The 21,043-nt window shown below is 39.2% G+C and overlaps 1 protein-coding gene across 6 annotated transcripts in view; it reads left to right on the forward strand.

The window, feature by feature from the left end:
• Positions 1 to 21,043, forward strand: part of Sugct (succinyl-CoA:glutarate-CoA transferase) — an 844,211-nt gene that overhangs the window by 399,199 nt on the left and 423,969 nt on the right. For all 6 annotated transcript variants that reach the window (XR_003834661.2, XM_029468350.2, XM_021180767.3 and 3 more), the window contains exon 11: positions 18,352 to 18,449. Coding sequence is in view for 5 of the 6 variants with exons in the window: in XM_029468350.2 (XP_029324210.1) it covers positions 18,352 to 18,449 (98 nt within the window). In the remaining variant the exon portion in view is untranslated. The remainder of the gene's footprint in view (positions 1 to 18,351; positions 18,450 to 21,043) is intronic.

The following is a 21,043-nucleotide window of genomic DNA, read 5'->3' on the forward strand; positions in this document are numbered from 1 at the left end:
AGAGCCATTGTTACTTTGGTTGTAAAGATTCTGTGGTTCTGGTTAGCTGGGGCTGAAAAATCAGCTGTGATTAACAAGATACCAGAATTACTAAAGCAAAAATTTTGCATTACTGGGACTATTGATGCTGGTTAGCTGGAGCTAAGAAATTAGCCGTGATTAAGAAGAGACCAGCATCGTTGAGGTGACATCTTCTGGGAAGTGTTTTCTGAAAGCACAAAGAGGCTGTGTTCTAGAGATAGCCAAGGTTGTACTCCTGCTGCAGCGGGACTTGGTAATGTGAAAGTATCACCCAGGTGGTACTGGTTTTGAAGGCATGAAGGGGTCATGCAGAGCAGCTGAGGCTCGGCACTGTTAGAGGCCATGGAAGGCCATTGGTGAAGGTACAGCCTCAGTTGCAATTGACGGCCCAGGACTGAAGGGGTCATGCAGTGTTTTGGAGATGCCAGTATCATGAGATATCACCAAGAGCAGCAGCAGTGGAGTACAGGAATCTGGAGCCCAGAGGACGACGTGTGTGCTACAAAGGGCATGGCTAGAGAAGTGACCCAAGCCCTTGGAGGAGGCCAGAAGATCGTGAGTTGGATCCCAGACATTGGACGGTTGGAGATTGATTTTTGATTTTGATTGTGACTGTGCCCTGATATTTTTCCTCTTGAAGGAAGAAACTATTTAGTGGAGTCCACAGTTAAGAGACTTTTAATTGTAAAATGACTTTGGATTTTAAAAGAGATGGATATTTTAAAGAGATTGAAAATTTAAGAATATGTGAAGACTGGGATGTTTAAAGTTATTTAGATCTTGGGGATGAATAAGAATGTAAGGGTTGAAGCTTACTAGTGATGTGTTTGTGTGTTAAGTTGACAAGGGGTCAATTGTACTGGCTAGTTTTGTGTCAACTTGACACAGCTGGAGTTATCACAGAGAAAGGAGTTTCAGTTGAGGAAATGCCTCCATGAGATCCAGCTGTAAGGCATTTTCTCAATTAGTGATCAAGGGGGAAAGGCCCCTTGTGGGTGGAACCATCTCTGGGCTGGTAGTCTTGAGTTCTACAAGAGAGCAGGCTGAGCAAGCCAGGAGAAGCAAGCCAGTAAAGAACATCCGTCCATGGCCTCTGCATCAGCTCCTGCTTTCTGACCTGCTTGAGTTCCAGTCCTGACTTCCTTTGGTGATGAACAGCAGTATGGAAGTGTAAACTGAATAAACCCTTTCTTCCTCAACTTGTTTCTTGGTCATGATGTTTGTGCAGGAGTAGAAACCCTGACTAATATACACCAGAATGGATAGATGGTAGGTTCTCCTGTCCATTTTGTACAAACTGAGGGAAAGTTCAATTTTGCCTGACAGTATTGCTCAGTCATCGCTAGTTGACTATGTTTGCACCTGAAATCACACCACTTGATACAACTGGTGAGACATAGGTCTGGTAAACACTGTCTTTTCTTTCTTTCCTTCTTTCTTTTGTTTTTGTTTTTGTTTTTTTACTTCCTTTCTTACTTCTTTGTTCTTTCTATCTCTGTTTCCGTCCTTCTTTCCTTTCTTCCTTCCTTTCTTCTTTTCGTTCTTCCTTGCATTTTGTATGCTTATGTATTTGTGTACCCTAAGGTATGCATGTGAAGGTACCTTTTCTTCTTGTAGGTCCTGGAGAACTTTGTTATTTGCTTATTTGTTTTTGTTGGTGTTGTTAGTGTAGTACCTAGGTTGAAATGAGAAACTATGACATAATTTTCTCAGTTAAATTTTCAAATTTTTAATTAATGTATAATTGTATCATTGTCCCCTTCTCTTTTCTCCCTCCAACCCTTTTCATGCTGCCTTCTCTGATCATCTCAAATTGATGGCATCTCTTGCTTTGATTTATTAAGGTTACATTTATATATACACTTACATACATGCATATATACATAAACACTTTTTTCAATTTTGGGGGCATTTTTAGTCCTGTTTCTTTCCCTTCTCCTTCCCTATCTCCCTCTGTCTCTTTCCTCTATGTCATATTTAATTGGGTCACTAATATAATTGAAGTATTTGCAAATTAATTTTATGGTCTGCTAGAAATTTTAGGTTTTTTGGTTGTCTTTGTTTAATGCATAGCTTTCTGTGGAGTTCATATTTAAATATTTTAGAAATTAGAGTTATATTAAAAATGTTTCTTCTCAATAAAGCCTAAGAAAGCCTTAAAATACTTGAACCAATTTAGGATAGGAATATGCTAAACTTTAAGTATTGGCTAGACAGTCTTTAATATTTTCACATTTTATCTCAACTTTACACCTGTTTTAAGACCCTTTTAAAAATAAAATACTGAATTTTGAAAAATTTAAAGTGTCATTTCACTTTCACTAGTTTAAATCCAAGAGATATAAGCTAATTAAAATGTTTGTTTTATCCTTATTTTAATTTTTTTGCATATAGACAAGGGTTTCATCTATTGAAAAATTTTTTTCCTGTCTGAGAGAGTAGATTTTTACCAACTATGTGACCATAGGCTTTCTGTCTTATTAAAAGATTCCTGAATTTCTCAGGGGAATTATTTTCATTATAGCGGTTAACCTATTATGTACAAGAATTATTTATTATGGTGCCTCTTTTGTGTGAGAAGTTAACAAGCAGAGATAAAACCCACAGCAAAGAGGTGAAAAAGACTGCAGAGGTGACAGACAAGAGGGGATGGTTATGAATGCAGGAAGCACTGTTGAGGCTAAGGTAGGAGGGAGGGTGAAGCCTTTATAGTGGTGACCCAGGGAGTGTAGAGAGAATTGATTCAAATATTTGATCTTGGATCAAAGAATCTTTATTATGAATGGTCAGCTTTAAAAATATGAAACATACGGAAGCCGTTGACGGTGAAGTCATTCCTGTGCTCAACTTCAGAGATGGAAACTTCAGCTCTGTACTCTAAACAAGTATAGGTTTGCCTCCTGAGCCATATGTTTACAGTCTCTCTCTCTCTCTTTCTCTCTCAAGTTGATTCATTCAAGTTTTTTTTTTTTTTATTCATTACTGCTGATCATTTTGAAATGTTTAAGCTTTTTCATAAGTATCTGTAAGAACACTTTTGGAAAAGACTTATTTTAAAGCAGAAGGTTTGCTGCACATTTTATACTAACATATGACTTACCGCTATAATATGCTTTCACATTGCTTCAAAAGGGAGACTGTCATAGGCCCCAATATAACGGCATACTTGACTTTGCTTTTCCCATATGTGAGTTAGGAATGATAATCCCTGCTATGAGCCATCAAGGCAGTGCCTATAAAACCTCCGAGACCTCAGAGGAAGTGTTCTGTGCGGAGGTTTTCCATGGTATTTAGTTTAGTGGTGGGTTTGCCAAGTGAGCAATGCACTGCACTTTGATTGACTCTCTCAATCTTTGTCATTTCGTCATCGCATGTAAACTTGTACAACATTTCTTTTAATCCAAGTTAGAAAAAAATCTTTGGTATGTTTACTTGAATACAAAATTCTCTTTTCTTACCAGCAATACATAAGGAATAAATTTCTTGTAATATATATTTCATTCACACTTATCTGTTAGGCATGGTCTCACGCAAACTGGCCTCACAGAAGTGAACCCAAGTCTGTTTCTTTAGAAGATTCCAGAACAACTCTACCTTAGGAAGGGCAGGAGCAGCTGTCAGAGAGGACTGGATGCGATTTACTTAAGTCCTCTCTTTCTAAAATAGAACTTGATATACTGGTTGATTAACAGGAGGCACACTATAAGGAAGTGCTTGTGTTCAGGGGTCAGAGTCAGAGCACAAATTCAAGAGTTGGGGTCTGAAATATACTGCTATATATAAAGTGAACCTTGGTGTATGACAATTTCTATTTTATGCCCCTTAACATGATGCAGAATAACAGGGAAAGTGAGCATATGTAAGCTATTTTAGACTGATTGATGCCAACATTTATGGCTATTTCTATTTGAAGTATATTGACATCCCCTTTAAAGTCATTTCCTTCACTGGGTACAGAATGTGTTGCTTTTCAGCTTCAATATATTTAGAATCTCTGATAGTCACGTTCTCAAAGACTTGACTGGTGTGTTTGAGGTAGGGCACTGGAAATTTCAACTTTAATAAATATTATACTTGATTCAGGTGCAGGTGGTCTGGGGACATTACAGCATGATTTCTAAGGGCTTTATGAGTCCTACTTATAGTCAGGTAACCATGGATAAAGTACTTAATCTTTTCTACACATTTGTGTCCCTATAAAATGTAGATTATGATATATAGCTATACCAATGTATAGATTATGGGGATCTTAAGGGCTAGTTACATAAGCAAAACATAGCATGCCCCTCATTCACCAGAGGCATTTATTAACTGGCCTCTAAAAGCTTGGATAGGATAATTCTGGTTCTAGGGAAGACCCAGGTGGCACACTTCCCTTTTAACAGAGCTTTGTGATAAGACCTGGCTACCATGGAGGGGGAATTTGCTTGAAGCCTCTGTGAGCAGACAGCAGGAACATTAAAGAATATTAGAATTTGAAGCTCCTGTGAACTGGCAGATCAGTTCAATGGAGCCTGAAGTAGAACACTGGGCACCAGGCAAGGGGAATGAGCTCCAGAGGTGTTCTTTATTGCTGTACAAGGAAAATTAAAACTGAGTTGTGGTCGCCATGTGGTGATATTCCTTTCTACCCTCTACACTTTCTTCTGTGCTAGCCACTGAAGAATCCCAGCAGAACACAGGGCAGAGTCCACCAAGAAAGAAACTTTTCTCCATGGTTCAGGTTATCCAAAGGTGTGAATCTATGTTGCTGTTGACCTGTGTTCTGGCCATTTGGCTTCTGACCGAAAAGTATACACAGAAATTGGAGTAATCAGAAAGATTGCAAAGAGGGAAAAGATTTTCAGAGTGATCCTTGAAGTTACTTATGAGTTCTGGGCTTACATTTGTGCTGCATATACACTGATCTGATACAAATTAGTGCACCCAAAACGCTGTGAGCAGGATCAACATACACGTCCTCATGCTCAGCTTACAGTGTGATTACTAAGTGGAGTACACACAAGACAGATTCAAATGACACTGAAAAGGCTTGAGAATTGAACCAATATTAGATCCAAAATGATGGAAACTGTGATGAAACTTGCAGCTTAGAACTAAGCAAGGCAACTTCTAAAAACAATAGCATCAACAAGTTTCTACAGGGTTTAAACAAGACTTAGAAATTCTATTATTATTATTATTATTAATTATTATTATTTTTACTTTTAAAAATATTCACTTTACATTCAAAAAAAAAAAAAAAACCACCATGGTGGAATTTGTGGCTCTAGCTGTATAGGTAGCAGAGGATGGCCTATTCGGTCATCAATGGGAGGAGAGGCCCTAGGTCCTGTGAAGGATCTATGCCCCAGTATAGGGGAATGCCAGGGCCAAGAATAGGAGTGGGTGGGTTAGGGAGCAGGGGGAGGGGGCAGAAATAGATTTTTTTTGGGGGGGGACCAGGAAAGGGGATAACATTTGAGATGCAAATAAAGAAAATATCTAATAAAAAATATCAAAATAAAAAAAAAGAAAAAATATTCACTTTACATTCTGATCACTACCCTCCCTCCCACAATCCCTCCTCCCTATCCCACTCCCCTTTTCCTCTGACAGAGTGGCGGCTCCTCCAACTCCAGTACATCAAGTCTCTGCATGGCTGGATGCTTCTTTTCCCAATAAAGTCAGACAACACAGCTGAGTTAGGGGAACTGGTTCCACAGATGGATAGACTCTGCTCTGGTTGTTCTGGACCTACATAAAGACCGAGCTGCACATCTACTACATCCCTGTGTGTGTGTGTGTGTGTGTGTGTGTGTGTGTGTGTGTGTGCGCGCGCGCACATGCGTGCATGCGTGGGGGAAGTTGTCTAGGTCCAGCTCTTTGGTTAGTGTGTCAGTTTCTGAGAGCCTCCAAGGGTCTGGATTATTTGATTCCTTTGGTCTTTCTGTAGGTTCCTATCCCCTTAGGGGCCCTCACTTCTCCCTTCCAACTTTTTCATAAGAGTACCCACACTCCATCCAATGTTTGCCTGTGGGCCTCTGCATCTGTCTTAGTCAGCTGCTGGGTCCTCTCAGAGGACAGCCATGCTAGGCTCCTGTCTGCAGGCATAACAGAGTATTATCAATAGTGTTAGAGATTGGTGCTTGTCCATGGGATGAGTTGCTGTTTGGGTTGGTTATTGCTCCATCAATCTCTGCTCTATCCCCTGCCCCTGCATTTCTTGTAGGCAGGATAAATTTGGGGCCTTCTTGACTGAGTTGGTGTCCCTATTATTCCACTTAGGTTCCTGCCTGGCTGCAGAAGTGGCCTCTTAAGGTTATATCTCCCCAGAGCTATGAGTCTCAGCTAGAATCACCTCCACTGATTCTTGGAAGCCTCCCTCATCCCTGATCTCTGGCACATATTCGAGATGCCCTTAATATCTTGTGTCTGTGGAGTGTGGCATGTGTATCCTATATTTTATGGTTAGCATCCTTTTATAAGTAAGTCCTTTTGGGTCTGGGTTACCTCACTCAGTTTTATCCACTTGCCTGCAAATTCATGATGTCTTTGTTTTTAAAAGCTGAATAGTATTCCATTGTGTAGATGTACCACATTTTCAATATCCATTCTTCAGTTGAGGGGAATCTAGGTTGTTTCCAGTTTCTGGCGATTATGAATAAAACTGCTATGAATATTGTTTAACAAGTGTCTTGTGACATAGTGGGGCTTCTTTTGTATATACGCCCAGGAGTGGTATTGCTGGGTCTTGAGGTAGAACTAGTTACAGTTCTCTGAGAAACTGCCAAGTTTGTATTCCTCCCATCAATGGAGGAGTATTCCCCTATTCCAAATCCTTGCCAGCATGAACTTTCATTTGAGTTTTTGATCTTAGCCATTCTGATAGGTGTAAAATGGGACCTCAGAGTTGTTTTGATTTACATGTCCCTGAGGAGTAAGGACTTTGAACATTTTGAAAGTGCTTCTTTTCATTTAAGATTCCTCTGTTGAGAAATCTGTTTAGCTATATACCCCATTTTCCAATTGGGTTATTTGGGTTGTTGATGTCTAACTTCTTGAGCTCTTTATAAAATTTTGGATATTAGCCTTCTCTCAGATGTAGGTTTGGTGAATATACTTCCACCATTTGTAGGCTGTGTTTTGTCCTAACGACAGTGTCCTTTGCATTACAGAAAATTTGCCATTTCATGAGGTCCCACTTATCAGTTGTTGATCTTAGAGCCTGAGCTATTGGTGTTCTGTTCAGGAAATTGTCTCTTGTACCAATGCATTCAAGGATATTCCCTACTTTCTGTTCTATTAGAATGGCTACTCCACCTTGCTTCTTGGGTCTGTTTGGTTGGAAAACCTTTTTCCATCCCTTTACTCTGCAGTAATGCCTATCTTTATTGCTGAGGTGTGTTATGTGTATGCAGTAGAATTATGGATCCTGATTTTGCATCCATTCTGTTAGCCTGTGTCTTTTTCTTGAGGAATTGAGTCCCTTGATGTTGAGAGATATTAATGACAAATGATTGTTACTTTCTGTTATTTTAATGTTGGTGGTGTTAGTGTGTGTGCGTTTTCCTTGTTTGGTATGGATTTACTTATTTCCTGTGCTTTTTTTGAACGTAGTTATCCTTCTTGGGTTGGAGTCTTCCTTGTAGTATTTTATGTAGGGCTGGATTTGTGGTGAGATATTGTTTAAATTTGAATTTGTTTTGAAATATCTTATTTTCTCTCCATCTATGTTTTTTTAGAGGTTGCAGGATATCTTTCCAGGCTCTTTGAGCTTTTAAAGTCTCTTTTAAAAAGTCTGGTGTAATTTTGATAGGTCTGCCTTTGTATGTTATGTGGCCTTTTTCCTTCACTGCTTTTAATATTCTTTCATTGTTCTGTAGATTTTGTGTTTTGATTATTATGTCCCAGAAGGATTTTCTTTTCAGGTCCAGTCTAATTGGTTCTCTATATCTCATATGTTTATAGGCATCTTTTTCTTTAGGTTAGGAAAGCTAGCATGGGGCTTTAGTGACTTTGCCAAACTCCATGGTGAGATGTGATTTTTATGAATTTGGAGAGGCTTTGGTAGATCTAACTGATTTAGACAAGCATGTAAATTGATTTCTAAAGTTATAAAACAATTAAGAGGGGATGATTAAAGGCAGAAGACAGGTCACTTGAAGGTAAGTGTGGCAAGGTTTGTGTCCAACAAGTGTTTCTAAGGGGAAAAAATTGACAGAAAACCAAGTATTATGCCAGTGAGGTTCTAGAAGGCTTTAAGATCTGAATAACAGTTCACAGAAGACATAAATGATAAAACAGCTCAGGTCAAAAAGATTAAGCTTGACCAAGAGCTGAAGAATTGGTTTTGAGTATGTGGCAGTGTATATCTCTCCATTACAGTAAAGTATGTTGTGGGTAGAAACTGGTCATCCAGCCTAGACCCTTTCAAGTATGACCAATGGTAAGGCAAGAGCCAGTGTGGGTCCAGAGCCTGTCAGTGCTGAGGAGCCACTTTTAATTGCCAGCTTGGCCTGCTAAAACGTGACCATGACCCCACCAGGTCTAAAGTAGGCTAAACATCTCAAGCTCTCCTCATCCCAAGAACGTCAGGAGAGGGGAGATATGCAATAGCCCTATAGTAGTAGTAGCAGCACTCTAGGATGAGAAGGCTGTGTGGTTCATAAAAAAGGACTGTGGGCTATGGATGGCTAGATGAGGTAGTATTTTTCACCTATGGCAGCCATAATCAGCATTGTTTTTCTAATGTTTCTTTTATTTGTTTCCTTAGTCAAGATCACAAGGCATTTGAAATAGATGCCAGTAGACAGTAGACCTTCAGAGAATACACTATCCTCTTTAATATCCAATGTATACAAAGAATAAAGACATCATTAAGGGCAGAAAATACTCTCAAGAATGAGAGGATGAATGATAATCCCAATGCCAGAGGAAACTTACTACTAATTAATTATCGATGAGGGAGGCCCCTAAGGCTAAACAAACTGCAAAGGTTATTACTACCACTATTGGTTACACGTTAAAGCCAGGTGGCAAGTCCATGTTGTTGATGATTTTACATGTTTTTGCTGTAGGACAGGAAACTTCAGGTTGAAACAAAGCTGGAAGATTTCACCTGCTTTCTGGCTTTCTTTAGTACCAGGAAGCACTATATAGGATGCTAAGGGAGAACTGTTTTCAGTAATCCTGTTCAGCTATATACACCATTTAGTTCCATTATGATGTGCCTACTGCTGCAGTAATGACCAGACTATTATGGTCTAGTATTTTACTTTCTGATTGGAAGGAAAAGCCTAAAGCCAGTATCTGGAAAGGTCACTGCTATTATTTGATAGAAAAGGTGTGGTATGTCTGTGAAATAGTTACCCCCTGCCAACATTTATACTTAGGTTCATAGATTACTATAACTGGCAATAGTTATGTATTTAGTCAGACACCTATATTATTCCCTTCCAGACTCATGGAGAATTGTAGAAGACAGAGCAGAAAGAATCCAAGAGCTAGAGGAAGGGATGGAATTTTATGTTGCAGTTTCCTTCATATTGAAATATTATCTCCTAGAGGGAGGAGGGAAGATTTTAAGACTCAGAGATTGAAAAAAATCATAGAAAGCACAGAAAGAGACTAAAACTACAAGACTCAAGAAATTAAAGATATAAGATTCTTCATGCCATATCAACAGTAACCACTACTGAGGTCCAGAGACTCTAACCAGATGAACTGCTTGCATATCAGCTAGGGAGTCTTGGGAATATAGCCCTTCTATGTTGTTAGCCATTTTTAGGGTAGGCTTTTTGGCAATGCAGAGGCCACTGAGTCATCTGAGGTCTTATAATAAGTCTTTATAGGCTTCTATAAGAAACTCTAGTGAGCCTACAAGTTCATAGCTAGACTTCTGTGTACTCATTTCTTTGATGTGTTGCGGGTCTCCTATCCAAGGCAAACAGGCCTTTAAATCATTGTTTGCTTGTGTTTCATGTAGTGCTGGTTTTGCATGCTACAAATCTAAGATTCTAAGCAAGCTATATCCAGTAGGCAATAGTAGCAAGATTGTTGATGGGATAACCAGCCACATTTATGGTTGGATTTGAAGCCTGCTTTATAAGAGGGAATTCATTCCTGGTACTATAAACATGGCTAAAACTAGTTACGAGGAAAGGTGTAGACTCCTAAGAGAAATCTTTTGATTTGTTTTGGTGAGTGGTAAAGTTGCCAAACCACTACCTTCTAAATATTTATGTTTGTATCCATAGATCAGCACCAGCTTTCAGTCTTGGGCAGAGAAGCTTTTGATTACATTCGGTAGTGATTAATGCAGAAACTCCCATCTTTTCAAAGTGCTAAGAGTGATTGTGGATGCTTACCGGAAGATGAGGCATCTATATTTATCCTCCCACAAAGCTTAGGGAACAATACAGAAGGAAAAAAAAAGAATGTAAGTGCCAGAGCATGGGACAGAGTGCTGGGAAAGGCTGCCTTCTGGACATGCCATGGCTGTAAGACTCATAAATCCACAGCAGCTGTGCTTAAGTTTGCTCAAGACCTGCACAAAATCAAACAAATTAATTCTGGCATAGGAAAGAGGCTCTCTAGGGCCCATCTGTAGCCTAGGAGTTATTGCTAGTTTGTAGCTACTGGGGAGCAGAAGGTTACTTTTCTTCACAGTGTGGGCACTGGAAGGGTTGCCTATTCTGCTTTGGATGATCCCACACCTGGAGGTGCGATAGTAACATTAGTTGGACTCAGTGGGTTATAAGAAATTGAGTTTGGAGATAGACAGCAGACAGGATTGAAGGGGAAATTGGAGGGAGGGACAGGTGAGTTGATACATTTAAAATGTGTTATATAGATCTGCAATATTTTCAATGAGTATTAAAACTGTAAAAACAAATTGTTGGTGATGATCAGATTAAAGGTAATTTACTCACTGCTGTTAGGAGTGTAAATTAGTCAAGCAACAAGTTTTTTATTTTTTTTTTTCTCTAAGCACCACACATTGGTTGTGCCCATTCTTAATTTCTTATAAAATGGTGACTTTTTGTATTATTTCATGACTGAGTTCCTTTTAAGATATCTTAATGGTATTGCAAAGATCATATGCCCCAGTATGATCATATTCTCCCAGGGGAATGCCAGGGAGAGGAAATGAGAGTGGGTGGGTTGGGGAGCAGGGCAGGGGAGAGTATAGGAGGCTTTGGGAACAGTATTTAAAATGTAAATGAAGAAAATATCTAATAAAAATGCCCAAAATTTTTTTATTTTATTTTTAATTAGGTATTTTCTTCATTTACATTTCCAATGCTATCCCAAAAGTCCCCCAGATGCCCTCCCCCCACTCCCCTACCCACCCACTCCCACTTCTTGGCCCTGGCATTCCCCTGTACTGAGGCATATAAAGTTTGCAAGATGCAGCTAGAGACATGATCTTCGGGGTACTGGTTAATTCATATTGTTGTTCCACCTATAGGGTTGCAAACCTCTTTAGCTCCTTGGGTACTTTCTCTAGTTCCTCCATTGGGGGATCTGTGTTCCATCCAATAGCTGACTGTGAGCATCCACTTCTGTGTTTGCCAGGCCCCGGCATAGTCTCACAAGAGACAGCTATATCAGGGTTCTTTCAGCAAAATCTTGCTGGTGTATGAAATGGTGTCAGCGTTTGGAGGCTGATTATGGGATGGATCCCCGGGTATGGCAGGCTCCAGATGGTCCATCCTTTTGTCTCTGCGCCAAACTTTGTCTCTGTAACTACTTCCACTGGTGTTTTGTTCCCAATTCTAAGAAGGGTCAAAGTGTCCACATTTTGTCTTCATTCTTCTTGAGTTTCATGTGTTTTGCAAATTGTATCTTGTATCTTGGGTATTCTAAGTTTCTGGGCTAATATCCACTTATCAGTGAGTACATATCATGTGAGTTCTTTTGTGATTGGGTTACCTCACTCAGGATGATGCCCTCCAGGTCCTTCCATTTGCCTAGGAATTTCATAAATTCATTATTTTTAATAGCTGAGTAGTACTTCATTGTGTAAGCATAACACATTTTCTGTATCCATTGCTCTGTTGATGGACATCTGGGTTCTTTCCAGCTTCTGGCTATTATAAATAAAGCTTTTATGAACATAGTGGAGCATGTATCCTTCTTACCAGTTGGAACATCTTCTGGATATATGCCCAGGAGAGGTGTTGTGGGATCCTCTGGTAGTACTATGTCCAATTTTCTGAGGAACCTCCAGACTGATTTCCAGAGTGGTTGTACGAGCTTGCAATCCCACCAACAATGGATCAGTGTTCCTCTTTCTCCACATCCTTGCCACATCTGCTGTCACCTGAATTTTTGATCTTAGCCATTCTGACTGGTGTGAGTGAGGTGGAATCTCAGGGTTGTTTTGATTTGCATTTCTCTGGTGATTAAGGATGCTGAACATTTTTTCAGGTGCTTCTCAGCTATTCAGTATTCCTCAGGTGAGAATTCTTTGTTTAGCTCTGAGCCCCATTTTTTAATGGGGTTATTTGATTTTCTGGAGTCCACCTTCTTGAGTTCTTTATATATATTGGACATTAATCTCCTATCTGATTTAGGATTGGTAAAAATCCTTTCCCAATCTGTTGGTGGCCTTTTTGTCTTATTGACAGTGTCTTTTGCCTTACAGAAGCTTTGCAATTTTATGAGGTCCCATTTGTTAATTCTTGATCTTACAGCACAAGCCTTTGTTGTTCTATTCAGGAATTTTTCCCCTGTGCCCGTATCTTCGAGGCTTTCCCCCACTTTCTCCTCTATAAGTTTCAGTGTCTATGGTTTTATGTGGACTTCCTTGATCCACTTAGATTTGACCTTAGTGCAAGGAGATAAGAATGGATCAATTTGCATTCTTCTACATGATAACCATCAGTTTGCCAGCACCATTTGTTGAAAATGCTGTCTTTTTTTCCACTGGATGGTTTAAGCTCCCTTGTCAAAGATCAAGTGACCATAGGTGTGTGGGTTCATTTCTGGGTCTTCATTTCTATTCCACTGGTTTATTTGTCTGTGGCTATACCAGTACCATGCAGTTTTTATCACAATTGATCTGTAGTACAGCTTTAGGTCAGTCATTGTGATTCAATCAGAGGTTCTTTTATCATTGAGAATAGTTTTTGCTATCCTAGGTTTTTTGTTATTCCAGATGAATTTGCAAATTTCCCTTTCTAATTGGTTGAAGAATTGAGTTGGAATTTTGATGGGAATTGCATCGAATCTGTAGATTACTTTTGGCAAGATAGCCATTTTTACTATATTGATCCTGCCAATACATGAGCATGGGAGATCTTTCCATCTTCTGAGATCTTCTTTGCTTTCTTTCTTCAGACTTGAAGTTCTTATCATACAGATATTTAATTTCCTTAGTTAGAGTCACACCAAGGTATTTTATATTGTTTGTGACTATTATGAAGGGTGTTGTTTCCCTAATTTCATTCTCAGGGTGTTTATCCTTTGTGTAGAGAAAGGCCATTGACTTGTTTGAGTTAATTTTATATCCAGCTACTTCACCGAAGCTGTTTACCAGGTTTAGGAGTTCTCTGGTGGAATTTTTAGGGTCACTTATATATACTTATTATCTGCAAAAAGTGATATTTTGACTTCTTCCTTTCCAATTTGTATCCCCTTTATCTCCTTTTGTTGTCAAATTGCTCTGACTAGGACTTCAAGTACTGTATTGAATAGGTAGGGAGAAAGTGGGCAGCCTTGTCTAGTCCCTGATTTAAGTGGGATTGCTTCCAGCTTTTCATCATTTACTTTGATTTTGGCTACTGGTTTGCTGTAAATTGCTTTCACCATGTTTAGGTATGGGCCTTGAATTCCTGATCTTTCCAAGACTTTTATCATGAATGGGTGTTAGATTTTGTCAAATGCTTTCTCTGCATCTAACGAGATGATTATGTGGTTTTTGTCTTTGAGTGTGTTTATATACTGGATTATGTTGATGGATTTCTGTATATTAAACCATTCCTGCATCCCTGGAATGAAACCTACTTGGTGAGGATGGAAGATTGTTTTGATATATTCTTGGATTTGGTTAGCGAGAATTTTATTGAGTATTTTTGCATCAATATTCATAAGGGAAATTGGTCTGAAGTTCTCTATCTTTGTTGGGTCTTTATGTGTTTTAGGTATCAGAGTAATTGTGGCTTCATAGAATGAATTGGGAAGAGTACTTTCTGCTTCTATTTTGTGAAATAGTTTGTGAAGAAATGTAATTAGATCTTCTTTGAAGATCTGATAGAACTCTGCACTAAACCCTTCAGGTCCTGGGCTTTTGTTGGTTGGGAGACTATTAATGACTGCCTCTATTTCTTTAGGCGATATAGGACTGTTTAAATCATTAATCTGATCCTGATTTAACTTTGGTACCTGGTATTTGTCTAGAAATTTGTCCATTTCATCCAGGTTCTCCAGTTTTGTTGAGTATAGCCGTTTGTAGAAGGGTCTGATGGTGTTTTGGATTTCTTCAGGATCTGTTGTTATGTCTCCCTTTTCATTTCTGATTTTGTTAATTATGTGCTGTCCCTGTGCCCTCTAGTGAGTGTGGCTAAGGGTTTATCTATCTTGTTGATTTTCTCAAAGAACCAGCTCCTCGTTTGGTTGATTCTTTGAATAGTTCTTGTTTCCACTTGGTTGATTTCACCCCTGATTTTGATTATTTCCTGCTGTCTACTCCTCTTGGGTGAATTTGCTTCCTTTTTATCCTAGAGCTTTTAGGTGTATTGTCAAGCTGCTAGTGTGTGCTCTCTCTAGTTTCTTTTTGGAGACACTCAGAGCTATGAGTTTTCCTCTTAGAAAGGATTTCATTTTGTCTCATAAGTTTGGGTATATTGTGACTTCATTTTCATTAAACTCTAAAAAGTCTTTAATTTCTTTATTCCTTCCTTGACCAAGGTAGCATTGAGGAGAGTGTTGTTCAGTGTCCACGTGAATGTTGGCTTTCTTTTTTAAAAATTTTTGTATTAGGTATTTTCCTCATTTACATTTCCAGTGCTATCCCAAAAGTCCCCCATACCCTTCCCCTCACTCCCCTACCCACCCACTCCCATTTCTTGGCCCTGGTGTTCCCCTGTACTGAGGCATATAAAGTTTGCACGACCAATGGGCCTCTCTTTCCACTGATGGCAGACTAGGCCATTTTTTGATAGATATGCAGCTAGAGACAGGAGCTCCGGGGGTACTGGTTAGTTCATATTGCTGTTCCACCTATAGGGTTGCAGACCCCTTTAGCTCCTTGGGTACTTTCTCTAGCTCCTCCATTGGGGGCCCTGTGATCCATCCAATAGCTGACTGTGAGCATCAACTTCTGTGTTTGCTAGGCCCCAGCATAGTCTCACAAGAGACAACTATATCAGGGTCCTTTCAGCAAAATCTTGCTAGTGTATGCAATGGTGTCAGCATTTAGAGGCTGATTATGGGATGGAACCCTGGATATGGCAATCTCTAGATGGTCCATTCTTTTGTCTCTGCTCCAAACTTTGTCTCTGTATCTAGTTCCATTGGTGTCTTGTTCCCAATTCTAAGAAGGGTTAAAGTGTCCACACTTTGGTCTTCGTTTTTCTTGAGTTTCATTCGTTTAGCAAGTTGTATCTTGTATCTTGGGTACTCAAAGTTTCTGGCTAATATCCACTTATCAGACAGTATATATCATTTAAGTTCTTTTGTGATTGGGTTACCTCACTCAGGATGATATCCTCCAGACACATCCATTTGCCTAGGAATTTCATAAATTCATTATTTTTAATAGCTGATTAGTACTTCATTGTGTAAATGTACCACATTTTTTGTATCCATTCCTCTGTTGAGGGGCATCTGGGCTCTTTCCAGCTTTTATAAATAAGGCTGATATGAACATAGTGGAGCATGTGTGTTTCTTACCAGTTGGAGCATCTTCTGGATATATGCCCAGGAGAGGTATTTCAGGATCCTCTGGTAGTACTATGTCCAATTTTCTGAGGACCTGCCAGACTGATTTCCAGAGTGGTTGTACAAGCTTGCAATCCCACCAACAATGGATCAGTGTTCCTCTCTCTCCACATCCTTGCCAGCATCTGCTGTCACCTGGATTTTTGATCTTAGCCATTCTGACTGGTATGAGATGGAATCTCAGGGTTCTTTTGATTTGCATTTCTCTGATTATTAAGGATGCTGAACATTTTTTCAGGTGCTTCTCAGCCATTTGGTTTTCCTCATGTGAGAATTCTTTGTTTATCTCTGAGCTCCATTTTTTCATGGGGTTATTTGATTTTCTGGAGTCCACCTTCTTGAGTTCTTTATATATATTGGATTTTAGTCCCCTATCTGATTTAGGATAGGTAAAGATCCTTTCCCAATCTGTTGGTGGCCATTTTGTGTTATTGACGGCGTCTTTTGCCTTACAGAAGCTTTCCAGTTTTATGAGGTCCCATTTGTCGACTCTTGATCTTACAGCACAAGCCATTGTTGTTCTATTCAGGAATTTTTCCCCTGTGCCCATATTTTAGAGGAATGTTGGCTTTGTATTTTTTATGTTGTTATTGAAGATCAGCCTTTGTCCATGGTGATCTGATAGGATGCATTGGACAATTTCAATATTTTTGTATCTGTGGAGGCCTGTTTTGTGACCAATTATATGGTCAATTTTGGAGAAGGTACCATGAGGTGTTGATAAGAAGGTATATCCTTTTGTTTTAGGATAAAAAGTTCTGTAGATATCTGTTAAATCCATTTGTTTCATAACTTCTGTTAGTTTCACTGTGTCCCTGTTTAGTTTTTGTTTCCTCGATCTGTCCATTGGTGAAAGTAGTGTGTTGAAGTCTCCCACTATTATTGTGTGAGGTGAGGTGCAATGTGTGCTTTGAGCTTTACTAAAGTGTCTTTAATGAATGTGGCTGCCCTTGCATTTATATTCAGAATTGAGAGCATTTGAAATGTAAATGAAGAAAATATCTTATAAAAACTGTAAATTTTTTTTTAAAAAGATATCTTAATGGCCATTATTTATTGAAGAAAATAATTCTTGACTAAATTCTATGCTCTTCCCAGGAAACTCACTTCAAGAATAATGAGTCTGGCAAGGTGAAATAAGAGGATGGTGAAAGGCATAGAACTAAAGCAGAGGTATCATAAACAGAGCTGATTTGGACTTTGAGGGCTGATGTATGAAAGACAAAAAAGTCCAGTAAGTCAAATGCAGAGGACACATGGGCAGTCTAGCCCCTCAAAAACACAGTCACCTTGTGTCTTCTTTTTTTTTTTTTAAATGTAGCTGGCAGTAGTATGCTTTATATCTAGTCTGACTTGAAATTTTGACTAGTTTCTTAGGGGAGGAATGTGCTTGTTTGTGAAGACCTACTCTTCAGAAGGAAGTTTGTGACTAGGTCAGGATTTGAGACCAATTTTGGGATCATGTGCAATAACTGGGAGGTTTCTAGAAAGAACACTGTATGCAGTGTCACTTTTCAAAATCCTGAAGAGTATTACTGCTTTTAGAGAGAGTAGGTGGTGGATAGGAAAGAGGAATTGCACTGCTGTGGTGGACTCTTGACCCTGGGGAATCTTCTCTTCTCTCTCTTTTGTGAGATGATTAGTGGATTGATTTTATTTAAACTATGGGAAATAAGTGAAGCAATTAAGTGTTTATATCAAAAGCAAACACATTAATGAAGTAAGTAAGGCTTTCCATAGGGCACCTGGCTTGCCCCCAGCCCATAAATGCTCCTTCTGACTTTCCAACACAACTGCCAAACTCTTGTCTCCATACATTCTTTCAAAATGTCTTTTCCCTTCCAAATCCACTTGGTACTTTCCTTATGGTCTTGTTAAAACTACAGGATGTCCAATGGGGTTTGCTGGATGGATTTTCCCTTTAGCAAGGAGCAGCCAAAGAGGAAGTGCACGACAGCATTTCTAGTCAGTGTTCCTTCAGGGAGACACACTACAGAAAAATAGTGACACTCCTGAAAGAGGAAGATGGTTTAATTTGATGTCGTTTGAACAGCTAGAATTTGGAAAAATACTTGAGCTTTCCCTTTATGTTAGCACCTTATACAATATCCTGAATAGCACTCCTGGGGTAGATAATATCATTTTATTAACATATGGAACAACTAGTTCTGTGCCCCTAAGATATATGTTGGCTGTAGGTTTTATATAAGTGAATATAGATACTCTCGTATAATTGACAAGAGTAATTCATCAATATAATTCCTCCAGGTTTATATTGCTGCTTCCATACCCTTGTAGAGAGGTATGGTGAAAAGGAAAGAATGGAAAGGCAGATCCTGACTGCTGTAGGACCTAAGGGTCCAAGAAGAACTTGTAAAGTATACGTTATTTTTTTCCCTTTAGATCTTGAATTTGCCTGAACTGATTGATGATTGCAAGTATAGAACGAACCATCTTCGGGTACAGAATAGAAAAGAGCTTGTGAAAATCCTTTCAGCAAGGTAAGCTTCAACCTGATACCTAGATGAAGCATCTGGTTCTCCCAGTCAGAGACCTATGTATGCCCTTTCTTCATTTTGAACACTTCTCTACACTGACTGTCCTCCATGTGTCAAATGCTGTTTGTGTCAGTGGAGGGGCTAATGCACACAGAGTATGGGAATAAGAATTGGGTGCCCCTTTCCTGATCATTAGTTAAATATAATTCTGATTCTACTGCAAAGCCTCACAGCCCTTAATGATTAACCTTTCTTCACAGGAGAATTACCCATTCATTTCTACTTTTTGCCTCTTTGTCTCTAAAGCATTTTTAATTCATTTAATTGGTTGATAGGACTTTTCCTTTCACACCATGGTTACCAAGTCTCAATAATAGGCACTTGTGAGAAACTTATCAAAAGCTCTTTGATAGACCAAATAAATCATGTTCATGCTGTGAGAAGAGTAAGTCCCAAGAAAGATGTAAAACCAGGCAGATGCAAGCAAGTATCATCTTATTAAGTCACTAGCACCTAGACACACAAAATTAGGATTTTTTTGTGCCATAAAACTTTGATAAATTCAGTTGTAGAATTGTACTGTTCAACAACTTCCAGCAGAGAGAGGGAGTGAGAGAGAGAGAGAGGGAGAGAGAGAGAGGCATTTAAACGTTTTTTGAACTCATAGGCTCATTATTTTTCTATTAAGATTCAAGAAAGAATAAGAAAGTATATTGAAAGGAAGAATCTAGTAATAGTCACAGAAAGAAACTTTGGGAATTCTTCACTTAGGGTGTTCTTTTTGTTGTTGTTTTGTTTTGTTTGCAGAGCCAGTGTTTACAGTCCCTTCCTTTTGTGTGTTGACTATTTTGGCATTACCTTAACACTTTTATTATAATTTTTTTTTTTTACTACTCCCAATACTTTCTCATCCAGGGTATGTCAAATAGCTGGGATGAGGGAAGATTAGCGTGTCTATTCATTCTCACCTACAAGCACATCCTTTATCTCTCTGAACAAGCACTACCAGTGAGTTAATACTATTTAGTGGTCAGCTTTCAGGAGTCTTTACCAATGCTTTGAAGCTTGTCATTCTCATATATGATATATGTTATTCCAGTATTTTGAAAGTTACTGGTTTTTCAAAAATTTCAGGACTAAGTCCAGTTGACTCTGTTTGAAATCTAGGGTCCTTCGTAGTCTGATATTATGGAAGTTCCTTGTCTCTAGGTATCTCACTCATTTCAGTTGGAGACCACTAATCTGGCCATACACACATTTTATGTGTTTCATTTTCTTTCCCATACTTAGCATGTCCTGAACCAGATGTAGCTAGATGGCCATTTCTACATTGCTATGAAGCCACACTGTTATATTTCTTCCTGCGTTCCCAAACAGATAATTGCACCTTTAGGAGAGAAAGTATGCAGTCTGTAGCTCATATCTAGCTTGTAATCAAACACAAGTAAAATGGGCTTTAGTCCTGGGGATAGTATGCCTCAGAGGTCTGCATTGTTCAGTATTCTGATCTTGACCTAAGAAGTTTCCTTTCAATCATTTCAGAAATTGTGAAACATTATTGAGTGTTCCGTGGAAATAGAGACACATTAATATGTAGCGAGAAGGGAAGGAGAATCACTATATTTGCTAGCTCAAGCCCTATACAGGTGATTATTCTTCCTCTTTCACAGATGCCAGTCTGAAATTTAGGAAATGTCTTACTTTTCAATTGCTGTGAAGTGATCCTATGACCAAGGTCCAGAGGGTTAGTCCATGACCATCATGGCAGGAAGCATGGCTTCAGACAGGCAGGTATGGTGCTAGAGCAATAGCTGTGAGCTTGTCTCCCTTTCCACAAACAGGAGGCAGGGGGCACAGGGCCGGGGAATTAGAAAGGGAGAAGGGAAGGGAAGGGGAGAGGGGGAGAGAGGAATGAGCTAACTAACTGTGAAAGGTGTGGGCTTTTGAAACCCCAAAGTCCACCTTCAGTGACACACCTCTAATAAGGAGTAACAAACAGGTCTACCAACTGGGGACCAAGCATTCAAATACGAGTCTATGATGGCCATTCTCATTCAAATCACCACAGGCTGTATACACAATGAATGGATAGTAAAGGTATTTTAAGGACTGTACCCTTTTCATATACCATATTTCTTTCTTGCAATGACACATAGCAACTCTACTTTATTAATTCAACATGTACTGCCTGGAGGCTCTTGCTTAGTAAGTGAATACGTTATAAGGATTGAAGATAAATAAACCAGGAAAGTGCATAACTGAAAGACAACAAGGGGAGGGAAAGGACCAGTAACAAAAGCTGAGAATGATGCTGGCTTCATTCCTATCCATGCATCAAGGGGCCTGGATGATAAAATGAAGTGTGAACAGAGGCCTGTAGGAATTGAGAGAAGTGAGTCAGCAGACCTCTGGAAGAAGTTTCTAAGGCTGAGGGCATGTGATAAAGTTCAAGAACCAGTTCAAGATGCTGTGTCGTAGGCTAGGGGAGGAAGGTGAAGGCCAAGGTTGGGGCACAGACATCAAGAGAGGTGAAAAGTACATCAGGGTGATGCTTAAATTGTGAAATAAAGGAATTGTAGTTGTTTGGTAGGGGGTTA

Source organism: Mus caroli, unplaced genomic scaffold, assembly GCF_978045245.1.
Source record: "Mus caroli unplaced genomic scaffold, Mus_caroli_1 scaffold_15, whole genome shotgun sequence".
In the NCBI taxonomy this organism is placed as follows: domain Eukaryota; kingdom Metazoa; phylum Chordata; class Mammalia; order Rodentia; family Muridae; genus Mus; species Mus caroli.